General features: G+C 42.9%; 1 protein-coding gene across 5 annotated transcripts; it reads right to left on the minus strand.

Annotated features, from left to right (window-relative positions):
• Positions 1 to 252: 252 nt before the first annotated feature.
• Positions 253 to 27508, minus strand: TSC1 (TSC complex subunit 1). 5 transcript variants are annotated; one of them, XM_036393762.2, is made up of 23 exons: positions 27386 to 27508; positions 20165 to 20227; positions 18963 to 19138; positions 18000 to 18103; positions 17251 to 17403; positions 15470 to 15614; positions 14292 to 14446; positions 13918 to 13991; positions 12364 to 12491; positions 11819 to 11928; positions 11460 to 11583; positions 10980 to 11095; positions 10674 to 10746; positions 9259 to 9357; positions 8599 to 9166; positions 8334 to 8377; positions 7641 to 7807; positions 6625 to 6807; positions 6160 to 6270; positions 5543 to 5665; positions 4390 to 4577; positions 4121 to 4282; positions 253 to 3845 (listed from the first exon to the last, which is right to left on the minus strand). In XM_036393762.2, exons 3-23 carry the CDS (start codon positions 19066 to 19068, stop codon positions 3365 to 3367), a joined length of 3414 nt encoding a protein of 1137 aa, XP_036249655.1. In that variant the 5' UTR covers positions 19069 to 19138; positions 20165 to 20227; positions 27386 to 27508; the 3' UTR covers positions 253 to 3364. The 5 variants fall into 5 exon arrangements, with proteins under 5 accessions (XP_036249655.1, XP_036249658.1, XP_036249657.1 ...); XM_036393765.2 differs by lacking the exon at positions 27386 to 27508 and adding an exon at positions 27244 to 27320 and having other exon boundaries at positions 253 to 3842; positions 10980 to 11092; XM_036393764.2 differs by lacking the exon at positions 27386 to 27508 and adding an exon at positions 27244 to 27320 and having other exon boundaries at positions 10980 to 11092.
• Between the last annotated feature and the right edge of the window lie 379 nt (positions 27509 to 27887).

The following is a 27887-nucleotide window of genomic DNA, read 5'->3' on the forward strand; positions in this document are numbered from 1 at the left end:
TTTTCATCTTACTACCCCATGCTGTAGAACTAATCCCAGTGCAGGGGTCCAAATAACTCTCTGTGGCACTGGTGTTTATGGTATTTTCTATATAAAATTCTCCATAAACATTACTTGGCCAAAGCATGTTCACAATGTGCCACTTGCACAACTTAGACCTTTGCCTGTGTTGCTCATATTTAAGAATTATACTTAATCCTTAATTGGAATGCTGAGGCTTGTGTATGGATTACTAAACTGTTTTGAGCAATCTTTTAAATATTAATTTATTTCAAGAAGAGAAGAAAGAAAAAAAACAACAAAACAAGAACCAAACAAATAAAAACCAATGAAAGACCAGAACCAGTGACAAAATGCCAGTCTGGGAAAAAAGCAGAACAAGAGAACAATCTTACCTCACTAGAATAAAGTGGCCTCAAAATTCCTCGCGGTCTGAGGAAGTGTCCTCGTGTATGCACTGTATGGAAGGGAAAAGCACAGACAGAGCCAACTCCTGACAGCAGCCCCAGCTTTGCAAACAAGGCTCTGACATTTCCAGCTATTAATTTCTCTAATCACTGTGCAGTCCTGGCCTGGAGGAGCAAGGCCATGCAGAAGCTCACTAGCAGATTTGCAGCACTGAACTGTTTGCAGTTCATTTATGGATTATGCTGGCACGTTGTTGGTGAGTTTGTCACAGAAGAAAAAAAAAAAGGCTTTGGCTCCATGCAGAAAAATGAGCTTCCAATGGTGAATCCTGTGCAAAGGGGCAGCAGCACTGACCTGCTCTGGACTGTCCCATCTGGGAAGATGTTTGGACACTGAACTCCCTTCCATGTGTTTGGTCCCAAAAAAGTCTGGCAGGGAATTTAACACAGAGTAGTGCAAAACATTTTATTTGTTCACAGTTAAACACAAGCAACTGCCTTGACATTTTAGAACATTCTAATAAGGACAGCAAAACCTCCTTTTGGTTTAAGTTCTCTTTAGCTTACGATTGTACCATTTCCTCGTATTTCATATTTATGGCATTTAATGTGGATTGTTTAACATGCTTACAAAGAGCGAGGCAGGGAACAGATTAACTTGACAAAGACAGCAATTTTAGATTTAACTAAAAGCAGTCAGTTAAAAAAATCTGTTTCCACTTCACTGATGGGACCCCTTCAAACAAACTGCAAGTTAACTACATACAGCAGATCCATGATTTTTAGACTTAGGAAAGAAAATTGCAAAATTTGTTCCTCCATAATCTTTGTGGTCCATAAACAAACCTAAAGTGGTTTCCATTACTATCCTGGTGCTAAAATCCTGTTTAAAAGAAGAAAAAAAGCCACCTTACCAAAGAGCTTGCGTTGCTGCCAGGGCATTTTTGTGACTGACACAAAACCTGCCTCTCCTGGGAATGCCAGACCTGGGCTTGGCAGAGCAGGATGGGCAGGAGCTCCTCCAACATTCCCAGCTGAGCTGGCCCATCAGGCCCTTTGTGTGCAAACCATTCACTCCCCAGGCTGGGATCCAGTGGGAGAGGGGCAGGAAAGCTCCGAATCTCACCGAAACACGCGCTACCACGTTTGCTACCACTACGTCTGAGAAAGCCTAAAGACAAAACCAGGCTGCCACTTACAACCAACTCTCTACTCTCTACTCCATGCAGAGTCAGCTTTGACACAACCACTGAAGTTCACCTCTACTCTCAGAGTTTGGACTGACCAACTGAAAGGACACGGAGAATAATTTAAGACAGGCAGAAATGTATTCAGACCTCGGAGTTACGGAGGAGGCGGGAATGGGAGGACGAGTCCTGTCAGCAATGAGCTGAGCTGCTCTGACAGCCTCGTTCCCAGCTGGGCTAAGAAGGGATTTGAACTACAAATGCAAGTGTGCTTGGACTTGATTTCTATGTGAGGTGGTTCTTAAACAGCAGCTGCCACCCACAGAATGTTTAGGAGAAGAGGCCATGAGTGATGCAGGGGAATTGTGAAGCCGGAACCGTCTGAGTACACCTGGACCCAGCCACGTGGGACATTTAAAACAAGCACTGTCTTCCTAACAGCAGGCCCTGTTCTGTCACGAAGGAGATTGAGTCTGATCACTGACAAGCTCTGATCCCACAATCCTCCTTCACAGAAGGCTCATCATTGACTTAAAACATGATTAACACCGAAAGGCTTCATGCCAGGATTCTGATTTCAGTGTGAGCAGGATTCCTCCTCAGCCTTGTCACCTAAGGAAGTAGGATGAGGGTGAAGGGAGAGACCTAGAGCCAAGTTGACACTGCTGAACTCAAAAATGTGCTGCAATCTGAGTAGGAGGGCACTGAAAGGAAACCATGCTCTCCAAGGCAAGCCTGAAAAGGTATTGCCAGGAAGAATGAAGCCAATTTCTTGCTCTCGAAACATGGTGGTCTTGTTCAGATCAAGAACAAATGAAGAAGTGTGAAGCAGCACATTTCCCTGATTAGAGAAGCAAATCCTCCTCTGCAGATCTTCATAAGCTTGGAATTCTACCTCCATGTTCTGCATCCTCTCCCTACTTGAGTAAAGCTTCCTCTTCCCTCTTCTCCTACCCCAACTGCTTTCACATACAAACCAGGGTGAGGTCAATCAGGCAAACACTTCAAACACCAAGAAGATCTCAAGCTGGTGTTTTAACAAGTCTTCAGCATTTACGGTCTCTTCTGCATTACGAGCTCCAGTTCCTTTTTGTCTGTTCAAATGTAACTTCCCAGGAAATGTTAAGGACAACATAAACAATGATCATGAATTAGGGTGAATGAATCATTTTGCAGAGGTACAATGTTCTTTAAACATTTGGGTATTCAATCAGACTCCAACTTAAAGAAGGTTGGGCTCTGAAGGATGTGGGACAGTGGACAGGCAAAAATAGAGAATGCACTGGAAATTCTAGTGCTGCTTCTTTCCAGGATGAAAGGAACCAAAGTCACCTGGACAGGCAGCACAACCAACTGCTCTAAATGGGAAGCTTGCAAAGAAATACAAAGCATTCAGAGTAAACTCACAAATATTAATTTGGCCTCATATTGCACTCAAGTTCATAAACGCAGCCACTCAACTGGGGACAGGGAGAAAGGGAAAAAAATACTTGCAAATGCTAACAGTTGTCCCTTCAAATTAGTACACGCTGCTAAGGATTGAATTTGAGAAAGAAGCAAGAGTTAGGCTGGGCATTTTCAATTCCAGACCCAAAAATCCACTTTGCATTCATTCAGCAGCCTCCTTCCGTTCCTGGCCATCGATCCTGCTCCGCTGCATGAGCCACTGCTCAGACCAAAGAAACATAAAAGCTTTTAGTTAAACTTGCACTCACGCCTCCTGTTCTATGCCAAGAATATGAAAATAACACTGATTGACTATCTTCCTCTTTAACTGTGGTCATGATGAGTTTCATTGTAGTCCATGATATGAAGCTGTCCAACACTGCTTTCCTGGAGCTTAGGCGAGAGGTTTTCGGGGCTTGGAGGGGCCTTTGACTCCATGCTTGGATCTTTACATAGTTCAGTCTTTAGGGCATCAGACAGCCTGTTGATGCTGACCCCCTCCTCATCACACTGGCTCTCACTCTTGTTTCGAAATAATTCTCGTGCCTTCATTCCAAGGAAGCTCTTGGAGCTGGGGAGTGAACCTACAGTCAGTGGGACAGTAGTGGAGGGCTCCAGCAACATGGATGTCTCCCAGCGACTGCTCAGCCTCTGGTTCTGGGGTTTTTCTGGGGTGGAGAGCTCGCTGCTGCTGCCCCCCTTACTGCTACTGCTGCCTCGGGTGCTGGGAGGTTTGGTCTCTCCATTTCTACCCAGTGTTTCTTCACTGTGTCCTGCTGTGTCTTCATTACCACAATCCAGCCTGCTTGGGGAAGAGAGAGGACACAGTGTCAAGGAAATCTCAGTAATTAAACAGTGGAGAGGGAAATGCTGGCCAGGGCAGATTACTTTGATTACTTTCCCTTTCTGCCTCTGGGTATGTACTTCAACAGGTTGCCTTTCACACTTCTGGGGCGAAGCAGGAGAGACAGGGGGTAACCAGATGTGTCATACACTCAGCTTTGCAACATCCACTGTTTTTAAGTCCAAAACTAACATAATCCCACATGGGTCATGCAGATTTCACACCACCACCCTCACCTTTCTTCTGCTGCTTCAGCTGCTTCTGTTTTATCATCTTCAAGTTTTTTCAGTAGACTGCTCTTCTCCAGCCGCCCAAACAGATCCAAGATCTCCAGCTCAAATGCCTGGGTGATTTTTTTCTGAGCCTTGTACCTGCTTTCTACTGCCTGCAGCTGACCCCTGAGCAAAGAGAGAAACCAGAATGTCCAAAATCTCCAGATTCTGCCTCAGCTGTGACAGTGCATCAGTCAAAGCACAGCTAAAATGTTACATAGGAAAGCCCCTACCTTGCTTGGATTTTAACATCTTCCAGGTATTTCTTTTGCTCCAGGAAGAGGTGGTCCTTTTTTGCAAGCTGAGATTCCAGTTCAGCTATCCTTTTCTGGGAAGCATCGAGCCTTTGGCTTTGCTGCTGAACACACAACTTTGCTTTCTCCAGTTCTTTCCGAAAAGCAGCGTGCAACATTTCAACCTCCTTGAAGCAAACAACACAATGGTAAAGTCTAATTTGATCCTGTGTTATTTTTATTGGTGTTTAGACATGTTTCTGATGTTATAAATAGGCACATTTTAAAGCAAGCCAGAATAAAAGCAGCATTTCTAAAAACAGATATAGAAAACCAGCCCTGCTGAAGATGTACACTATTAAAATAACTACACATCACTGGAATTTATTAGCACATTAATGCTTCTTATGAAAACCTCTTTTCATCAAAGCAACTCTTGCCAGTTCTGCACTGGATTAGAGTAGACAAACTCTATTTTAAATCCATTTTCCAACAGGACCTTCATTAAATACCAGTAGAAGACTTTTTTTCAGTGTACTATTCACCTTCTTTAATTACGTGCTCTCACGCAGGAACAGTTATATTGTTGTGCAATTTACTTGCTTCTAATTAAAAAAAGGTTTCTTTGAAGTCAGGAAGTAAAACCATATGAACCACAGAAGTTTCACTGAAGTTACTGTTAACTTTTAATAGGAAAATGACTGAGTGGGAAGGCTGAGATGCTCATTTTGAAGTAACACCTCAAAAAACCCGTAAAATCCTCGTTAAGATCTTTCCACGAATTCTGGCACTACTACCCTGCATTATTGTACCAACAATCTGCTGTCAGTTACATCTGAGCACAGTAAAGTCTTGGCTTTTGGAAAAGAAATTGCTCAGTTGGCTAAAATTTACATCAGTTGGCTAAAACAGATCCCAGGTGTACCCCAGCAACTCCTCCTTAGCTTTCAAAAGGGGCACTGAAGATATTCCTCAAACCCACAGGGCACAAAACATCTGAACAGAAGATCAAACATACAATCAAATCCCTGAAAATCAATTTCAGAACAAAGAGCCTGTTAAGTTACAAAGCCTTTCCTTCTGAACTCAGGGCTGGGAATTGTTGGATGATGACCTCAAGGGAAGTTTCCCCAAAAGTCCTCTGCACTGGTACCTTTGTAGTGTCTGTGTGCTTGTGCTGCAGCTGCTCCAGGTACAGCTCATTGACCTCCCCAAGAACCAGCAGCTGCCTGTTCAAGAACTCCATCTGCTGTTGCACTGATTCACTGTTGGAAAGCTGGGAAGGGAAATGGAACAGAATCCAACATTGGGATGAACAGGTCAGGAGAGTCACAGCTGACAGGCACTGTGTTCACAGGGTATTTTTATGAAGAAGGGAAACAAAGGCTAAAATCCAATGCTTCATAGGTAGTTAAGTGTTGAATAAATTGTTTTCATAAAGAACTTTTCATCTCCATTTAACTTATGATATAAACAGTATCTCTCAGTTGTCAAGATTTAGCAGAGCTTTAATACAAATTCATAATGCTCAATCTGCAAATCCCTGCTGTGGAAAAAGCCAAAATAAGAAGTTTCAGAAGCTCCTTAACTGAGTTTAGAGTTTCTTCACCAAAATACATTTTTCTGTGTTGTTTTTGTGCAATTAATATCAGATTCTATGAGCTCAGCACAGGCTTCTTTCAGATCAAGAAAAAGCACCTGATGAAAACTATCAGATAAAAAATAATCAGAGAGACACAAAGGGACCCTGGGAACACTGACTTTTCTTACCTTTTGAGAAACTTGGCTAAGCAGCAATTCAGTGTGACACACCTTGTTGTTTGCCTTCTTTAACTCTAACCTCAGATCTGCTATCATGTTCCTGCAGTCTTCCAGCTTGGTCTGTTCAAGTGACAAAAAAAATTACTCAGGGTTCTGAAACTTCACTAAGGACAGCAAGGGCACAGAACTGTGAGGCTGTAAACCCCCAGCATTGGAAATCAAGTTATACTGACCCCTCCAAACCAGCTAAGAACCTGCCTTTTCCTATTTCCAAGCTGAAGACAGGACAAAACAGAACTATAAAAGGACAATATTAAGTGAAGCACTTTTAGTTATGCACTGTCTTATTCTGAATCAGTAGACAGTATCTCTAATAAAAATGTGCAGCTTTCTCTCAGGTATTTCATGACTTGATACAAAGAAGGTTATTTTTAAAACCATTTAGTAGACAACAAATTTGTTGTTGCTTCATACCTGCAATTCCTGGCTCTGGTTATAGAATTCCTCCCGGTCGTGCTGCAGCTGTCGGATCTGGCTGTGAAGCTGAGCCACAATATTATCATGTTCCTCCTGAAACTGGTGGTACCTTGCCTGTTCTTTCTGCAGACTCAGTTTCAAGGCCTGGATCTCCTTTTCCTGCAGTTTCAGCTGATCTTTCTGTTAAGAATCCCACATGAGGCATCAGACAAGACACCTGCTCAGCAGCTAGGACATCTATGTTCAGCCAAGCAAAGCTGTCATTACCAGCATGCAGGAAAACACTTTTCCACACACACAACATTTTCTACAGAGCATGTTCTCAAGGCTTTTGGGGCTTGGCTTGGTTTTGGCTGAAAAGGAGACGAAATGGTGATGAGGGTGGACAGACTGAAAACTCACAGCCACATTCAAAGCATGAATGAGCAATAGTCTATTTTTCCACTGCCTCTCATACTTTCAACAGGAACTTGGGCCTCACTGCTGAAGCAACACTCCATCTTCCAAAACCTACTTGGAAGTTTATTTTTGGCTCTTGTAGTTAATTATCAGAAGGTGAAACTGTTGATGGAATTAGTTATAACATGAAAATAAATTATGAAACACACCTAAATCTGTACTGAGACACCCTTCTATCACAGTGAACAACTCTGGAAGACAACACTTGAGTTTCCAAAGCTTTTTCTATTAGTCCTCATCTGAGGAGCAAAAGGACAATACTGTATCAAATATGCAGTAAGGTGTTTAGGCATTGAACAACCACCCCACTAACAGGGAAGCTGGCAGTGCTGGCAGGGGTCAAGCAGGAAGGATTCAGGTGCCTGCAGTCAACTACAAACTGCTGACATTAATAATGACAGCACACAGAACTCATGCACCAGTCACTCCACAAACGCTTCAATAAAGCGACAAATGAGGCTTCTTTGTTAATTGAGTGGTACCAGCCAGGCCAATTAACACTTTTAGCAGCACCAGTGTGTCTCAGGCACTGGTGGGGCTGCGTCCCTGCTCACCATGGCAGCGTTGTGCTCCTCCAGGGCCGTGGCTTTGATGACTTTGCGCAGGAGGCGGCGGTTGCGCAGCGCGTGCTGCTGCCTCTTGAAGCGCTCGTACAGCAGCTGGTTGTGCAGCAGAAGCAGCTGGTTCCTCAGGGTGTGAATCTCATCTGAGGGGGGAGAACCTGCAGTGGGACACAGAAGAGGTTACTGAGCTGCACTCTCTGCTTTATTTGGTCTCCAACACAAAAATCGTAAACATTTTTCCCAAAGCAACGGATATGTGCCTCAAATGGATTGCTCCTTTGATTAAGGAAAAAAAGCCAAGCCACCATCACCACAAAAGCCTCAGAGCACAAAACTAAGACACAGACACATAAATAAGCAAGAAAAACCATCAGTTGTAGATTGAATGAGCAGTGAGAAGGTGCAAGGATCTGCCAGATGACCAGCAGCACTCTGAAGCTTAGCAAGGCTGAAATGGTCAAAAGCAAGAAGTGTCTAGAATTTTGCACTTTTCAAAGATGAAAAAAAGCAGCTCATCTCTCTGGAACACAGCTATTTGCTAAGCAGATAAACCATGACTTAGTGGAGGGCATAATCTTTCTGCAGCATTAGTTAAAAACCCACAAGCAAAAAGTATGCAGGTCATTGTTTAAGCAAGTCTAATAATAGAGGAACAGATTGCCAAAACATGAGAAATTTCCTCACCTCCAAAGTGAGTCCAGTCAGCAGATTTGCTTGGCAGAGACAATCTGAAAAAAGAAAATGCAGCATTAACAGGTAAGTTTAAGTAAAAAAATGGAATGCTCACCTCAAAAGAGCTTATAGCCTGGTAAAAGTACAATTAAGGTCAGTTGGTATAAAAAGATTAGGGAGGAACTGTGCAGCTGCTTTTTTTGGCACAACTTAAAATTAAGCCAGCACAAAAAAGAGTAACAATAAAGTCTGCAAAGTAAGATTTTCAGTCACCTACTTGTTCAGCTCCTTAGTGTGTGCATCTGCTCCTTGCTGAATCAGCCTGTCCAGCACTTCCACGGGAGAAGTCGAGGACATGCAGTCTTCATCCTGGCTTCCCTTGGCTTTCTTTAGCAGCTCCTCAGTCTTCTTGCCAACAAAGAGGTAGGCAGTCTTTGGTAATGCAACCTCAAAGAGGTGCTCATAGAGGGGAGGCTGCCCACTCCCAAACACCACTCTCCTTTGTGCTGGTACTTTACAAGGGCTGGGAGTGAGAATACTCGGCTCCCCAGAGGTTCCTTCCCTGTTCCCAGCAGGGCTTTCCCCAGGGCCTCCACAGGGCTTGTCTATGGGAGTAAACGTTTGTTTGGGTGTTTCCCGTGCACCCTCAGGCCCAGGCTTGTCCAGAGATGTTAAAGGCTCAGAGGTCTGACTGTGTCCCTGAACACTGGAGGCTGCTGAGTGGGTCTTCTTCTGAGAGCCTGACAGACTTTCGTTTGTGCGGTAAAACGGGGAGTCAAATCCTCCTCTAGGCACCATGTGTTCAGCATCGGTGGTGATCTCGGAGATCTCTTTAGATATTGCATCTGAGGAGAGGGGGAGCACCATGATGCATCTGGTATTTCAACAGGACAAGCATTTCCTTAGCTAAGATGTAGGTAAGGAGGGCAGACATTACCTTCCTCTCTGTCCTTCTCAGCGCTATCTTCAAACGACAACCCACCTAAAAACTCTGGAAGATCACTTAAGGTTACTGAACTTTTACTACTGGGTATGTCTGAAAAAAAAAAAAAAACAACAAAAAGTTAGTTGTACAGATGCTGTTTTCTCCAGCCTTAGCACAGCACAAAACACAAGTCTTACTGCTGCAAGATCCTCAGAATAAAAGCTTTCCCTCTTTCAGATGCTTCCTCAGAGGAGGAAGGTATCTGACTCCTGTTCCATTCCACATGGAACCAGTTCAGAGATCAGTCACAGGCCAGTCCTGATCCCAAAACATAACTTTGTAAGCTTGAAATTTGCTATTGCACAACCTCTGTGAGGAAGGATGTGCTGTTTGCAATTCAACCCATTAAATAAATAAAATAAGGTGGCTGCTGTGCACTGTGACTGCTGCACTTCCACATGAGCATTAACCTCCCCTTTAGCTTCTGAGCTGGCTCCACAAGCACACAGCACCTGCCTGAAAAAAGGAAGTTTAGCAATCTGATGTAATACAAACTTGCCAATATGTGGCTACTGATCAAAACTGAGACAGCAGCTGTGGGACACACACTGCAAGATAGAAATCTCATGCTCAGCTCAGTCACAGATCAGGAACTCAGTGAAAAACTTGGCTTGTTCATAACTTGGAATTCAGAATATTCAGATTCCAGTGGTATTACACAACTACACCACAGAAAACCAGCTTTAGATTTCACTATCATCTCCACTTTGAAGATGATTAAGATTCACAGCACAGAAGTCTCAAATACAGTTCCAAAATCCCTTTCTACAGCTGTCACAGAGGTAGATGACAGAGAATGGAAAATGGAATCTACATTTATCTATTAAAAGTTGAATTCGTCAGCATACTGATTTCAGTATTCCACAGGACTTTAAAATAGGTTCAAGTACAGCAATATAATTGTAGATAGAAAACAAAGTTTTACCAGATGCCTTTAAGAGGGAGCATCATATCTATCCTTATGTGCAGCCTTACAGTTTGATCCAGACACGTGACAGATAACTTGCTGAAGCAAAATTCAATATAGAACTTGCTGCTTCTAATAATAATCCTCAAAAAATCAGCTTTTATAAAAATAAATATCCCTTTTCAGCCTTCAGTTTATATTTGCATTTTTAAATATGCAGGAGAGTAAGGTAAAAAAAACCCTCAAGCTATTTCTGAACATGAATGGTTAAACTGAAATCAGAAGCATCACAAGAAGGTTTTAAGTTGAATCAGAGGTTCAAGTGGGATCCTAGAACTACAAAGAACTCAGGGGAAAAAAGAACGTGTGGAAAAGTGTTTGGGAATTGGAACAAGTGTCAATAAAAACTGGAGTTGTTTACAATAGGTTGTAATAATGGGGAGAGGAAAATGGAGTTTACCCAATGATTTATCGCTGTTTATGACATTTTGCTGTCGGTGCAGTAAAGGCCTCCCAGAATCTGGTTTGTCCTCCTGGAAAACAAAAGAAACCCAGAACTCATTAATTGCCTTAGATTTCATTGGCAACTGTGCAGCTGGACTGGAAGTGGCAATAGTTGTCTACATTTAGAAGAGTTTTTGCAATGAAATGCAAAATTGTTTTATAAACCACCTACTCTGATTTTTCTTTCTCAGTTAAGGTCACTGCATTAAGGCAAGTCAATGAAAAAAAACCAGATTAGTTCAGCAGAAGAATTTTGTAATACCTTTTTAGGAGGTGTGGCAGCAGCTGAAGGGAGTGAAACATGGACAAAGTCATCTGAAGTGCAGGGTGGAGGAGGAGATGTGGCTGGTGTTCCCAAAGGTGTTCCTTTCCCCCCTGCTGAAAAGGAACACAAGTTCTCTCAGCAGGCTCCCCCTTCCTCCTTTCAGCTGAACATTGTATGTGAAGAATTGTACATTTAAACACCTCATAGCATTTACTTCTTAAATCTCTTTCAACTTCCATCAACACAAAAGTGCAGTTTCCCAAAAGTTGTTCCTGATTTTGGCACTGAATTCACAAATTCCCTCTCAGTTTGCATCAGCACTGCTCTAGGTGAGGTACTCAGTTTGTAGGAGTAATCAGTCCAGCCTATCAACTGGCATGATGTGGTATTCCCACTTAAGAACTGCCAGTAAAATTTACAGCCAGAATTTCCAGTAAAACAAACCTTGAAGGCCTAATTCCAAACTGCAGCACGTACCAGATGTGCCAAAAGCTTTGCTGTAGGGTTGTGATGCAGACTGGGATGACTCTGATGGGACAATGCCGGGGGACGTGGGTGGCGTGGTCATACCACACACTGCAGAGGGGCTCCAGATGGTGACCTGTGCACAGAATAAAACACAGCAGAGCTCAGAAAAGGAACATGTGAAGCACCTGCATCCAGGTCTTCACACAGGAGATCAGTTAAACTCATGAAATTTAATTAAATGTGAAACGAACACCAACTTCTGAAGAATTCACAGCACAGCTCAAAAGCGCATGGATTTTTAAGACTGGCACAAGAAATTATGAAAGTGCAAAGAATGCAAACTTGCTGGGCTTCATCTTCTGCTTTACCTGCTGTGGCTCAGTTGACAGCCTCGTGGACTGTGGGCTCAGAATCTGAGGTAGCTGCCCTGGCATTTGTGATAGTGTTAGCCGAGGAGTGGAATATGGGGTAGAAGTCCCTGAAAGTCAATTAAAAGAGAAAATCAAAATTCCAAAGCATCCAACACATCAAATACAAACCCATGATTCTTCTGGCTAGGACTTAAAGGCTTTTAATCAAAGCATTTCAAATTCAATTCCACATACACATTTGTAGCTAGAGATTTTTCTTACAGCCCAAAAATATATCTGTTGAATACATTGTACTACAGCTTTCTTTTTTTATTGTTGTTTTGGGGTAGGGAGGACAGGAGATGAAGAGACAATGCTGAGAATATGCTGTATGTCTGCATATAGAAAATATATCAATGTATTTATTTTTTAATGATAGTTTATTTTCTGGTGCCTAAGAATCAGACTTTTAAGTGGGATAAATTAGTGAGATGGGTTTTTTTGCTCTAGGGTCAGTTCTTCTCCAGCAATTGGGTATTGATTAGCCATCAGGCAGGTCTTACCATAGCTGCACCATGTGCAGAGTTTCCGAGACACAGAGTAATAACCATCTTCATAGGAGGCTTCTGCAGGGTCCAGGGAGATTTTGGCACATTCTATCACAACATCATGAGTTTCTAGCCTTTTCCACCTGCAGACAGTTTTTGGATCCAAAAGAGTAAGTTAGTCAATTATTGTTAAAAACAAGAGTTCCTGGAGATAGGAGGAATTGGCTTGTAGGATGGCTCATTTGTTCCAGGCAGCTTTGCATGCTCCCAGCCAAACTGGAACAAGGCACCAGACAGAAATTGCAACCAGATGACTTGTGAGAGGGGGTCTCAAAGAGGAGACAAACAGCTTTGACACAGAGATCCATAAAGGTCTGCCATGGAGCACTCTGGAAAGGAGGAACAGCATACGAAGACTTGGTTGATCCTGAGCTTCAGCAGCTGTAGAGATCAGCTCAACTACACTCAGATGTTGGTAGTCAAAATTTAGACATGCCAGCAGTGAGGGAATCTGTATTACTTAAGCAAACACTGTCTGCAATGCCAGTTTCAGATCTGTGTTTTTCCTCCCAAGTTTGGGGAATGTTTTTTACTTTTACTAACTCCTTCATCCTGAGAACTACTTCTTGCTAAATTAAACAGCCAGATTAGATCTGCCCAATATTTCAGGGGATGGAAATTCACTGTAAAGAAGAGAAAGCCCAGAAGGCTGTCTATGAAAGGCTGGGTTGCTTTGGAAAGTAAAATACTCTCTGTCCAAAATACCAAAAGAGAAGGCTTCCACTGGAAGGTTTGTGCCAATTGTGCTCCTGAGTGGTGCCACCCTCCCCCCTGCAAAATTGAGCATTGTGACATTCAATGGGTTCCCAGTTAGGAGTGATTTCCTAGTGGCTCTGAAAAGCAGGGCAAGAGCACTACTGTGCAGCAACAAGAGTCAAATTCTCCTCTTCAGTGGCTGGGCCTGTGGAGACAAGAGAAAAGCAGCAAGTGGTGCTGCTGCAGGCAAATGAGCCTATTGCTAAAGAAAACTAATACAGCTGATAATGTTAACACATACCTGTTAAAAGAACTGATCTGTTAAATGAACCAATATCTAGGTACCAAAACAAGACACACTGAAGCCATTTTAAACACTTAAATCCCATCAAATACTTCAAGAACCCCAAGGGATATGACCCAAACCTTCAGCCAATGAAGCATCTCTGGCAATTTCACTTTATTCATTATAGGCAAACTGTTTTAAATCTTTATGAGGACGTTTGATCATTAAGTCATAAAAATAAGATAAAGTAAAGTAGAAGACAGATGCCATCCCAGACACAAAATGAATTTAGAACCCCAACATTGTTGTTAATGACCTTTCACAACAGTTTCTGCTTATTCATCCAGCTGAAAGCTGGGATGAGGAAAGTCTACATGTTTACCTGGTGCACCTACAAATCTGGGTGGCAAAACACCCCCACACAAACCAATGCTGACAGAAAAGGTTTTGCTGCAACCTTCTGAAATAACCCCAGAGAAAGCTGCTCAATTTGAGCCTTTCCTAATAGCAGAGAGAACATATAATACCTTCGTGGGTCCAGTTCATGGTCCTTGGATCCAGTCACTAACTCTGGATGAATACGCACATGTTCCATCATTGGCTGAGAGGAAGAAGAAGGATTTGTTATCAGTGCAGCACTTTGGATTGCACTAAACCACACAAAGCTGATGAGCAAACTACTGATCCCAACAGTTCAGAAAGTTACATTTAACAAGTAAGGTTAATACACATCACCACAGCTTCAAGAGTTGATCCCAATGAGCTTTCAGTCAAATCACTCATTTTTATACTGTTTTGTCGAACAGCCCTCAACTGAATTGACAAAATAATTGTATTAAATTGGAATATATAGCTATACATTTCTTGCCTCAGATAACACAGAGATGGAGCAGCATTTTACCTTGACTACTTCTTCAAAGGTCTCCAGGTTTTCCTTCATACTGTAGTGAGAGCGCAGAAAGGAGACAAAATTGCAAGGATACATTCCATAAAGACGATGAAAGAGAGAATAAACGCTGGCATGAAGATGGACAAGATAAATCTCTGCCACATGACCTGGAAAAAGTAGTTAGAATCTTTTTTCATTACACTGGAGAAAAGAATAAAAGTTCTAAGAATGCAAACAAAGTACTTTTAAATTTGAAATGTTAACTGGAACAAGTCTTCTGAGGTACAAATAGTCCCTATTGAAACTGTGAAGTCTTCTCAGAAAACAAGCAACACTTAGTCATCAGCTCATAGCAATCCCAGGAAATAAGGACCATTAATTCCAACCAGTGTGCTGTCATTCTCAAAGCACAGCTTTATTTTTATTCAAGTTAAAACCTGAAACTCCTCGAGATAGTGAGCCAGAGTAAGACTGACTGAATGATTAAAAAAGGAAACTAAGGTTTGCTTCACTTTAAAAGGTAAAAACTAAAAGCTTGTAGCCACTAAAAGCAATCACAGCAGACAAATCTTAGTATTCACCTCAGAAGTTCCAATCCTACTTGCAATGCAGAATGGCTCTCTAAATAGCACTTCTATGTGCTTAACACAGCATTTGTTCATTCAGCCATGAGCCACACTCACAGATACTGCTGGTGTTAGACATCAGACCCCTTACAACAAATTCAGCAAAGCCAGGGCTCTGAGAAAACCAGTTTTATCAACCTTCATGACTATTGATAGTTGCACATTAAATCAAACTGTTATATATGTTGCTTCTTTCCTCCCCCCCCCCCCCCCGCCGTTTATATCTGGGAATATCAAATTCCCCAAAATCTGCCTGAAACATTAGCATTTTCCCTTCTCTCTCCATTAAGATCAATCTCTGCTTTTCACTGTCATCAGGGCAGTACTTTGGTTCAGTGAAATTTCACACAGTAGCAGCACCACATGGAAGATTCCAAGAGACTTCTAAATTCTGAGCAAAGAACTCCCCCATGCTCTCAAAGAACAGAACATCTTGTGGGCTTAACACGTGTTTAAATAATCTCAGACCACTAAGAGTCTCACAAAAGAATGTGCTCACCAACTGCACACGAGTCACAAGGATACTGCAGACCACAACTGCATGCAACAAAGTTGAAATCTCACCTGGATTCTGCAAGCACCAGGCTGAGAGACGCCCAAAGATACCAAAGAAATCATGAAGGTACTGTTTGCCAGACTGAGGAATCATTGGCAACATGGTTATTAGCACTAGGACACCTGTGGTGAGTACTACTACATCTGTGTCAGTCTGCAAGAAGGGAAAAAACCTGCATTAGTCAAATGTGTTGAACTTAATTTTTTTCCAAGGATGAAGTGACCATTGAATCATCAGCATGGAAAAAGTTTTCTATTGAAACAGTCCCTCTGAAACCTACCAGTATTTAATGATCCAAGATTATTGAGTTTTTCATAAAGAACAACTTGAAGAAAAAATAGATTTGGGATTCTTGCTCCTACTCTGCTGCTTTTTTGTAGAAATACTTGGCTTAGTTAAAAAGGGAACATCACCACAGTTCCACAGCTGAGTAAAAACAATTACTGGTATGTGAAGCATCTTATGTGCCACCTTCCTTCCTTCCCACAGCTAAACACACACAGCACTCAGAGGCTCAGAAACTGCAGATCTGATCAGGGTGTTCAAGGGTGTTGGCCAGTTACCAACACAGGAGTCAAAAGCTTTTCTGCTAAACCTGGCTGCTGGAAATTTCCCCCAGCAGTGATTCAAACAATGACCAAACACCTTGGTTTGTCCCACAAGAAAGGGACGTGGCAGGACAAACCTTTGGCTGGATGAAACAGGAAGAGAGAATCAGACTTTAGGGAAGGACATGTAAAATGTTCAAACTCTTTCCTTGCTTCCTCAGTTTAATGCACATTTTTCTTGGTAGCTCCTCTGCTTTGTCAGCACAGGGTGCACAGAGCACTGGTCAGGCTGGGGGCAGGTGCTGCTGAGCTCTCTGGGTATCTCCCAGGAGATGGGACAGAGGTTTTAGGGATTTATCCTCCTCTGTGTGTCTACTCTCCCTCAGTCACACAAAACCTATCAGAGCACATTTCCTGTCCATCCCCACCCTCTGTCCACATCCCCAGAACTTCCACATCTCTGTCCTACTGCCAGCAGCTTTCTGACACACTTCATTCCTCCCTCAGTCACACTGCAAAGGACAACAGATCTTGTCAGGCACGACAGGAGTTCCAGTAACAGCAGCTGGAGCTGCTCCTTTGGCAGTTACAAATTTGTGGTGGTTTTGTTTTGAAGAGTGCTGGCACTTGACTGCATCGTGCATTTAAATGTGACTTCATGACTAATGTGGATTCTTCACTATCATAATAAATTCCATTACTGCCAATGCATTCTAGGTCTCAAAGCACTTTTCATTCCTTATTCACTGGTACAGTGCTGTACAGTATTATACCTGATCAATCTGCAGATGAGGGAAAAAACCCACAAAGCTTGGGGGAACAGCTACCGCCTTGTAATCCAGCATGTCAACAGCTAAGAAGGGAAAATCTGCTAATTCCAAGGTAATTTCACCTGGGAATAGTCCATTGCATGGCCCATCTACACTGCAAGTAGAGGACACACAAATTCAAATTGCACCAGTGGGAAGTTACTGTATTTCTATTAAGATATCCACCAACTTTACCAAGGGCCCTCTTGTCTTTAACCTATTTTGGGAAAGTTTTAATAAACATTCCTAACTCACGCTGACAGTGGCTTTTAGAAACAAGATTGCCAGCAGTAACAGCATCAGCACAGAGCATTCAGCTGATATTAATAGCACTGTGGCTTAGCTAAATGACATCAAAACAAGAATCAAATGCCTTGCATCTGCATGCAAGTCTACATCAGGTGTTTTACAGACAGCCCTGACAGTTCTTACCTTGAGACATTTAAGTAATGAAAGCAGGAGAGGTGCTTGAGAAAGTTTGTGTTTCCAAGATGGTTGTCGTCTTATCACATGTCCCAGCAGAGAGAGGGTGGGTAAACGAGTAGCAGCTTTGCCCATATAATCATTAATTTTGTCCAGTAGATGCTGACAAAGGATTTTGCAGAGAGTGGTAGAAAAAGAAAGGTATTTATATTTAACTGCTCTATACCCTATTTCACCAGTCCACATTCAGCACTTTGTCAATATGGAAACTATGGGCATTTTACAAATATACAAGGTCCCAGAGGAAATAGAACCCTGCAATAACTTTGAGGCTACTGGTAGACAAACTATACAGGCCACTGCACTTTGAAATGTTTATAAGTAAATAATAAAAAAAAATATGGGCAGCAGCCAATTTGTAGTGCCACTTCCAATCTATTTTAAATCCGTACTTGCTCTCAAAATACCCAATTTGTTTTAGGCTAACACATCCTGCACAAGGAGCACTGCAAAAAGACAACATTAATCCTCCAAACCCTTTCCTTTACAGAGGTTCTTTGCTTAATTGGGTCAGTTTAAGCAACTCTGTAAGAAACAGAGACCTCTGAAGTTTTTTTTTTAAAGCTTAAACTACTCTTACTACAGAGATACTACATCTCCACAGCAAGGTAATTCTACACCAGAGTGGAACCCCTTGAGTTTTAATGGATGCTATTTAAAGGCTGCTAAAATCTGCCATAACAAGATTTTTTTTTTACCTTGTCATGAGGCTCTTGCAGAGTGGACAGAATATGCAGTGCCTGCTGAGAATTGGTTTCCAAGTAATAGTCCACCAGGTTGTTGACAAGCATAGGCCCACGGTCTGTCAGTTTGGGGACAGCAAGGAAAAAAAGCCAAAAACATTCTCAATACACTAAAAATGAAGTATTTGCTACAAGGACATTGCAGAACTTTTAGGCAATTATTACACAATTTCTACCATAATGCTTGGTGTTTAGGAGACCTTTGGGAAAATGAGACCTCTCAAGTACATTTCCTGGCTCCAAACCATTCAAGTGAATGCATTCAGCTCAGGCAAAGGAACAGGGTTTTTTAACAACCAACAATTCCTGTCTAACCATAAAACCCCACAGGTAGCTGAGCTGCAAGGGTGCCTTACCCAGTAAAGTGCTCAGGAGTGACTTGATGTTCTCTCCCTTCAGCAGATAAAGAGAGCAAGTTCAGGGACAAGGACACTGGCAGTGCTCTCATGCTCTGAAAAGGCTCTGTCAGCACAAGTGATGCCTCAACAGCAGCAATCACTTTTCACAAAGTCTCAGTCTGTTGTTTTGTTTGGGAGTAGGATTTTTTGAGGGTTTTTTTTATTAATAAAATCCCACTGGTTCCCATAATGTGGGTGACATTTAATTCCTTCTAGATACACTTGACAAAGAAAGTTTCATCAGCTCACACTTGAGGCTCTGCCTCAGGAAAAGCCAGTCATTTTGTAATAGTGTTTTAACAATTATGTAACAGACCTTCCAGGAGCCATGCCATTAAGCAAAATGGACTGAAGAGAAGCCTCAATCCTTAAAGCAATTTCAAACCCAAATATCAAGAGTTTCTTTCAAGCTGCATTTGCAAAGACAGTGTTTGATAGGAAAAAAAAATCCTACATCATTCTACCTTTTTATTGATGTGAAAACAAAACCCTTCCCAAAACTACACAAAAGGATACATACCACAAATGAGATTATCTTTGAATGCAGCTGTTATATCTTCCAGGACACCCAGAATTGGAGAATCCAGCATTGAGAGGAGCTCACCAACATTTCCTTGCTGTGCCATGATGCACGTACTGACATGAATGTGGAGGTTAAAACTTCAGGAAGTTCTTCATTGGTGTCTTTCTACCAGACTAGGAGAGAAGAGACAGCAGATGAGTGAACTTTTCCCTTTCCATATAAAATCTCTCATCCCTCCTATTCCCTTTCCACACAAGTGCCCATTTAACACTGAGAGGATTGTGAGGGTTTCCACACCTGCAATAAAAGCTGTAAGAGTTTCCAAAAAGCCAATGAGTCATGAGTAGGGTTTTCTTCATGTTTTTCACAAAGATATTAATCTGTTTTGCAGAAAATCTCAGTATCTATACGGTCCGAGCATTCTCTTACCATATTTTTTTAATTTACTCTCCAGGTCAGTAAACTGAAGCTAAAGTTTGTAATAAAATGCAAAAAGCTGCCTGGAATCCCTCCATTCCTGAGTTCTTACAGCAGCTCCTCCTCAAACCACCTTTCCAGTTCTTTGCATAAGACTAAAATCTGGAGAAAATACACACCTCCAGATCCTTCTCCACTCCTGTGACCAGGTCAGGAATTCACTGCCCTGGGCTCTGCATTGTTGCACTCTGAGAGATTTGGGCTTTAAGACTTTGCAGCTGTGGCCAGGCTGCAGCTGTTGGGAAACTCAAGCAGGGCTGCTGCAGCTGCTGCTGCTCCTGGGCAGCCTGAGCAGCACAACACACTTTGACTTCACTGGTGTGATTTGTGATCCCAAACTCTGCAGTGCAAAAACTGCAGAAAGTATTAAATGCAACAGTGTGCAGGTAACAACTGGTCAGCTGGAGCAAATCTAAGCCATGTCAGGCTTTTAAAATGGCTTCTTCCCATCTACCAGCACCAGAGGGGTTCAGGTGTCACACTGACCTACCTACCACCAAATGAATCAGGTTTTATTTCATCCAGAAGAATCCTATACCAAACCTTTCCCAGTGGAAGAACAAATCTGGCTTTAGATCACACTCATATTATCAGCAAGGGTTTCTTTTTCCCTCCTACTCCAAGCTAGAATACATTTTTCACTTCCCCCATGGAAGGCAAGACTGACACATACTACATTTACACACAAAATTGGTTTTTTACTGCAGTTCTGTTTACAACACCTGTTCTGTGGATGAGCCGAGCTTCTGTCTGCAGTGCTGTCAGCCACACACCTTTCATGATCACTAATAAAGAAAAAACAGAAAGAGGTTAAGAAAAGGCACAATTTATTTCTTCCTTATCACACCAGGTATATGTCCAGAACATCACTAAGTTTTTGACACAGAACAGAAGAGTTGTGCACCCCCTGCATGAGAAGTCAGTCTGAAAAACACCAAATGGTGCTGCAGTTGCTCTTTCCAGAGCTGTCCACAGGTTAAGCTGTGCAATTACCTCAAACTACATGGTTTTCACAAGACCGTGGTTTTGTACTGTGACCCTTCAAAAGCTGCTAGAGTTTTATTTATGGTAGGTAGAATCTTACACAGAAAGGATTCTTCTCTATTCTGAACATACAGTAATTAATTTAAGCCTTTAAATTCTATTCCAAACATTTTTAGGCATTAGCCAAGGACCACAGAACAGTGCTCTGTTTCAAATGATAATGCTGTAATTACCTATATACATATTACTTTCTTGAATATTTATGTTTAACAAAGTCACTGGACAGCAGGAGTTAACGTGTCCACCAGTAAACTTTGTCATTTGCAACATATCACTCTGCAGTTGCAGAACTGCCCAAGGTCACTTTTCTTAGTGCCACCAGACATCAGCTTACTTAACCTGGCACTGATTGCAAATTCAAAGGTGAAAATATGGCACCACTCTCCCAACTGGCATTTCAGTAGCAACAAACTGGCTGGAGCATTGCAGGAATCACCACTGCAGAACAAAAAACCCCTCAGCCTCAGTTTTCAATGATCATAACTGAATAGTCCAAATGAAACTCCAGGTCATGTACAAGCAGCCAGCAGAGTCTGATCACTGAAGTGTTTAGATGTAAATGCTATTTCCTTTCTAGTCTAATGCTGGCAAAATGCTAAACCTGCCTTAAAACTGGCTGGTAGTGTGAGCAAGACTTGGATGATAACAGAATGGAGACTTGGAGTGAGGGAAGTTGCCTTTTACTGAAAGCAGAATGGATCTATGCTTTCCACAAAATCAGAGCTGCCATTTGTTGTGGTTTAGGATTTTGGTCTGGGTTTTTTTGTTGTTTTTTCCCCCTACATTGTGCAGACTCTAAAGCTTCCACTCCTTCCTCAAAGCACTTGCTGTTTAGGAGACAAACAATGCTCAGAGAGTGACACCATCCTTTCAAAGGTTTAAAGCCACACATCTATGCAACCTAAGAAGTCAGCCTTCCACTCTGTTAATCATTTTGAGGAATCAACAGCTTTTTCCACTTCTAGTAATCATTATAATATCGAATTGACTCAATGACTGCATTTGCAACATTGTACGGGGAAGCAGCTCGCTCCAGGGAAACCATTCCTTCATTTCTGAGAGCACATTTTCAAACCGGCCTGGCTGTCCCTCAATTTCTATCAGAACAGTCTCAGCTATGGTCAAGCAACAGATTCACCAGCTTCCTAAACAACAGGAATTAGTTCTTTTAAGTATTGTTAACAAAAGAGATGCACGGCCACACCCCCAGAGCAACTGCAAGGAAAACCTGTTTTAAGAATTAAAGCAGCAGAAACACAAGTGTCTGCTTTTTTACCCCATAAAAACCTTGTCAGTTCTCTTCTCTTTGATTCCCCCATCCCATACCAGTGAAAAGAGTGATTTTTTTTTCTCATTGTCCTTGAGCAATACCATTCTTTTGAACCAGATCTTTGTCACACCAGTAAAAACCTCAACAGCAGTTTCACAGATTCTGATACTGCCAGAGGAAAACCTGCAGCCTGGTGAGATCATAAACCACACTTTGGATGGGTTCTGGAAGTCAGGCTCAACAATACCTCTGCAGATAGATGGGGAAAACCCCTGTTAAATGCAGGTAAGAGGATTTCAAACTTTGTGCCATTGTGCCTGCCATCAGATAAGGGCGAGGCTGATAAGGGAGCTCAGCACTGATAACACCACACACACGTAGGTAACGGATCATTTCCCAAGCTCCCTGACTAAAACAGATGGCTGGAGTGACCTTGTGCCAATAAATCCAATAATCCATTATTTCAACTTTTCAATCCATTATTTCAATGCATTGGAGTTCTTTAAAGTAGAGCAGTCTCCACTCCAAAAGTATTCAAAATATGAATCAAAGTATTTCAAAGCACATCTGAAGATGGGGCAATGTTACACACAGGTGCCTCACGAGGTGAAGTTCATCTGAAGTTACACCAAACCAGTCAATGCTGTCACCCCACTGCACACAAATGGCCACAACTTGAAAAAAGCAAATCACAGCTTTCTCAAGGTAAAGTCATTTTAATCTCTAAGTAAGACTGAGATGCTCTAAATCTGTGCCCAACACAAATGAACAAGCCAGGAAATTCCAGCAATAGTCTTAAATCATGTCACACTTTTTTCAGGCAAAGGCAGCTGAGTAAGTAGTTTACAGGCAACAGGCTTTTAGTCAGAAAAGGCCCTGTGCTGGCAGATGAGTTCAGCTCTGTGGTGTCAGTGTGATTTATCACAGTCCCACCAGGAATTTGGGATGTGATTTTCAAATCTTGTAGATAAGCACAGGCCAGGTTAAGGGGCTCCCATCACCCTGTGAAGCAGCCACTGACTGTCAGGGTATTTTGTATCTGGAATTGATACTTGTGCTGTGAAAAGGACATCCCTGACACCTTTACAGTATCACAGCACCAGCACAGCTTTCTGCTCAAATACACAGTTACAAGATGAGCCTCTCTAATGCTTCCATCCCCAGGTACTGCAATCACAAGAATTTCCACATCCCTGCAGCCATTCTTGCAACTAACAGGATTAAAACAAGTACGTTTTCCATGTGATTGGAGTCACTGACTCTTCACTAACTTTTAAAACTAGTTTTATACAAAAGATCAAAAGTACTTGGTTAGTGAAGTGTAGAAAAAAGTCTGTTTAAATACCTTTTAAAAATGCAGCATTTTAATCTCACTGAAAAATATCACACCCACAGCATTTCTTATATTCAAGAGCCTTCTTTAAGATATACTTAGTAAAAAGTATTAAAGTACTAACACAGCTTTGGAGCCATCTTACAGAAGGAAAAGGAGAAACCAACAAGCCAAGAACCAAGTCTAAATTTATTTTTTTTCAGTGGTTAATTTAACAACACAAAACAGTTTAAGCTACAAACTCGAGACAAAGGGAGAGACTGTAGAAATATTAATTGGAAAAGGCTAAACAGAGAAAGAAAAAGCAGAGTACTCCCAAAGATTATGACTTCTGTAAGTATTTCTGTCAAGAGAAGATGTTCTTCTGTTCAGTGTATTTTTATCCCAAGCCAAATGAAAAAGCAGCTGGTAGTGCCAGTTATGCTGCTCGCAGGGGTGGGGAGGAGGGGGACACACCACAAACACACCCTCAGCCTTTGCTGCAACAACACCCAAATCAGGCACCAGGAGCACCTATTCAGGGCCAGGGGGATCAGCAGCAGCATTTTCTCTCTCCTCATCAAGCAGCAGTTAAATTTAGGGTGTGCCAGTAAATGGTTATTGCCCCCTCTGCCCCAAGAGGAAAGGGGATCTCAACACCACAGGACCAGAAGCTCCAGATTTACACTTTTCCATCTGATTTCTGTGGCAGGTAGGGTCAGGTCACACCCCCAGGTATTGCTCTGGCAAAAGCCACGAATGAGGACAGAAGGACTTTACAGCAATTGTGCTCAAAGAAAAATTCAGATTGACAACACAGCAGCCCTTTTCACTCACATCTTTGAAATGTTGCTCATGAAAGGATTAAGCCTAACCCCCTCCCTTTCACCACACAAAAAACTGAAGCCCATTTTATGCTTCCTAACCATGCCCAATCTTACATTTCCCTCACAGTTAAATTGAACATTGCCATTATACGAGTGACATAAGCAATGAATGAAAAGTTCCAGCAGGGAGAAAAACCACTGGTGGCATAGGAAAGCAAGCAGCTGATAATTCCCTTTTTCACCACCCAGAAATAATAACTCTAAACACTCTAAACCTCATTTCAAACTGATCACTACAACTGGCAATATAATCAATTTAATTTATTTATTCATCTTTAAAGAAAGAAGGTGTCTGGCTTCTTCTAATAGTAAATATTTTCCTGGTTATATTAAGATCTGATATTAGATTCCATAACTAAATTAGATCATTATTTATAGTTATAACTTGATATTATACACATTCTCCTGGACTTTGTTACAGGTGCTTAACTGACGTGGGAACAGGAATATCACAAAAAAAAAAAAAAAAACCAACCCAGCAAGCCCAAACAAAGAGAGAAAATCATATTCAGCAATATTTAAGATTCTTTGGGCTCTATGCTGTGCTAATACACTACTGCTAATTGCTACTCATCACATTTCTGTCAGAGGAAAATTGTTTAAAAACAATCCATGTCACAAAAAGCCCAAACATGGAAGGGCTGTCACTTCACCCTCTGGCAGGAGCCAGGCTAACCAGCCAGCCACAAAAGGGAGTCAGGGATTATTGCAATTCCTCACACACAACTGCATGTATTAATAGCAAATAAATAAATAAGAACAAGCCCTGGCTTTCTAGAATAATTTAATTAACACTACACACAGAAAGTCAGCCCAGCTATGAAATCTTTTTAACTACAAACAGGTGATCAGAGAGCTCTAAACTTGGCACTAACACAAGGACTGAGACTCCTAAATCTCTGCAGCATTTCTTTTTTTGCCCCCAAGAGGAACCTTTTAAAATATTCACAGAGTTAGGCAGCAATTCAGTAAACCTTGAAACCACTGCAACCTATCTAATGTATTCATCAAGGCATTTTAAAACTGCTCCAAGAATTGAACCCAGCATTACACAGAACAATAGCAAATGATGTGAAACTGTAAAGTAAAAACAAAACATGAATAATGCCCAGGAAAGTGACAGCAATTCACCACTGCAAGAACTTTACTCTGGGTCTTAATGTGCTACTCAAAGAAACGCTTCTGCTGAGAAAGGAAACATCATTACTTGTGCTCATTATGTTTGTTAAACGACATGAACACATAATACCAGACACTAAGCTGTAACATTCTTAAAACACACACCTGTCTGCAACTGCCACAAAATCTGGTGCCCTCCCCTGCTTCCATCACTGCAAAGTGCTTTGATTATTTTATTTGCTTATTATGGATGAATCCCAGAATGGTTTGGGCTGGAAAGGACCTTAAAGCTCATCCATGCTGCCATGGGCAGGGATAATTTCCATTATCCCAGGCTGCTCCAAGCCCCATCCAAACTGGCCTTGGGCACTTCCAAGGATCAGGGGCAGCCACAGCTTCTCTGGGCACCCTGTGCCAGGGCCTGCCCTCCCTCAAAGGGAAGAATTTCTTCCTAATAAATAAAAAGGCATCTTTTCCAAAGATATATTTGCGTGTGTTTGCACCCTGCGTGTGTTCCAGGCCACTCAGTTTGCACAGAGGCTGAATCACATCCCCAGCTCCTGTCAGGGCTGACAAGAAGGTGCCTGGCAGTTGGAAGAATTTCAGGAATCAGGACAAGTCAACATCCCAGCAGTCCAGCTGCAAATAGAGCCAGCATTCATTTTAAACTACAAATAGTTACTGAAGACAAATATTTGTCCAAACACCAAAACATCTGCAGTTGGCCAGTGTATCTCACATGGGAATCCATTAATAATGCCACTTTTTAGTCAACATAAAGTAAGGTAACAAAGAGTTAAGGTGTCAGGATTAAACACAGCCAGAGATAAAATCATTTTAATTAAAGCTTATCTCATGACTTATTAGATATTCTGACTATATTTTCATGGTGTAAGTCCCTGCAATTCCCCACAAATGTAGTCCTGGGTGAACTGGGCTGCTACAAAACCAGAACAAATGAACAAACCAAAGCAAAATCCTTTTCTCAGTTTTTTACTGAGTAAAGGCTTTTAAGCTCTTGATTTCATTTTAAACTTCAGTGTGGCACAGCTGTTTCTGATAAGCAGAGCACCTGATTGCTGCTCAGCAAAGACAACAGCAGGCAGATGGATTCCCAAGGTTTGCACTGATTATTAGAGCTCCCAGAGTTTTCAAAGATTTACTTTCTAGTTGTTCATACATGTAAATTGAAGAGGGGTTTTTTTCACCTAATGGGATCACTCCAGCAGTGCTTTGATTCTGACAGGTTTCCAACAACTATCCCCAGAAATTAATGTCAGGAAACTGCAGGATCAGACCACACAAAGAATGAAAACCTGTATTAGCACCCACTGGAAGGTTCTCTGGAAACAGCAGCTCTGGAAAGAGTTCTGCACACAAAACCTGATCCTGGTTTCTGGGTCATTTCCAGGGGTTTTGAATCATACATTCCTTTAAGGCACCTTCTTCCTTTCACTCATTGCCGTGTAAGAGATTCATTAAAAAAACCCCAACGCCGAAGAGCAAGGAGAGAAGCTCTGCCTAAACTGATAAAACAATGACAGAGGCTGCATCCATAGCAAACAAAGGGTGAAAACTTCAGAACTGCAGCCTCCTAAGTTCTTTGTGATAACAGGAAGCAAAATGTTTTATTGTAGAAGTAAACAACATCCTGACTTCACATTACCTACCCAGGAGCAAGGAAATGAGAAAAGCCTTCCTCACCGAGGGGACAGACTCTAACAACTGATTTATTTAAAGCCCAACCCCGGACAAGGGAACCTCCTTAGCAAATAACCAAGGCAGGGGAAACCTGGAAATCGCTACTCCGCCTTTGCAATGGGGGTGCTGAGCCTTTTTCAATGAAAAGCACAGAATTAAAAGGGGGCTTTGGCTGGCTGGGGGACCCTGAGGGGGGGGGGGGGGGGGTAGGGGCAGCACCCCTGAGCAACTTTGTCTGGAAGGAAGGAAAGGGGACAGAGGGAGGCAGGAAAGGGGACACAGGGGGAACATCAACCCCCCGCCTTCCCCATCCCCCCGACCCCTTCCCTTTCTCCTGCCGCCTCCTCCCCCAGCCCTTTCTCCCTGCTTCGCCGCTCATCTCTCTGCTCTGCCTCCTCCTCTCCGTCCCCGCGGCCGTCCCCGGTGTCGCCGCGGCGGTGGCAGCGGGGGGCGGCCCGGCGCACTCACCTCGCCCTCTCCTCCCCTCAGCTGTTTACCACTCCGGGCTCCTCCGGCCCACAGGGCGCCGCCATCTTGGCCCTGCCTCCCCCTCCCACCACAGCGCTTCGGCCCTCGGCTCCCTCCGCCGCACAACCTAGTCCCGCCTCACCGCCTCGCTTTCCGCTGCCTGCTCGGCTTCTCTCCGGGTCCCTCCCCGTTCCGTTCACCCCTTCCGCCTCACGGGACGTTCCCGCCGCGGGGGATGAACGGGGGGCGGGCCTGCGGCCGCCGCGCCCCCGCGGAGTCCCGCGGCGGAGGGATCTCGGCGGGGTCAGCGCTGCGGCGGCGGAGGTCGCGTGATGCGGGGGGCGGGGCCGCGCGCGGGCGGTAAACAAGGCCCGGCCCTGAGGGGACGCGGCGGGTGGGGGTCGGTCCCGGTTCTTTCGGTTCTCCTGGGTTTCACCTGGAGATCCTGCACAAAGTGCGGGGATGTGCTGAAATGAAATAAAAAAGCGTCTCGGAAGTGCCGCTGTGTGCGGCGGTGCTGGCGGGACACGGCTCTGGTGGCTCCCGGACAGCACCCCCGGGCACGCGCCCCAAATCTCATTGATTTTAATTGATGAGCGTGCAAAGCTCGTTTCGTTCTCCTGGTTTTGGATCCCTCAGGACTT

The sequence above is a fragment of the Molothrus ater genome, chromosome 20 (assembly GCF_012460135.2).
Source record: "Molothrus ater isolate BHLD 08-10-18 breed brown headed cowbird chromosome 20, BPBGC_Mater_1.1, whole genome shotgun sequence".
NCBI classification, from domain to species: Eukaryota; Metazoa; Chordata; class Aves; order Passeriformes; family Icteridae; genus Molothrus; species Molothrus ater.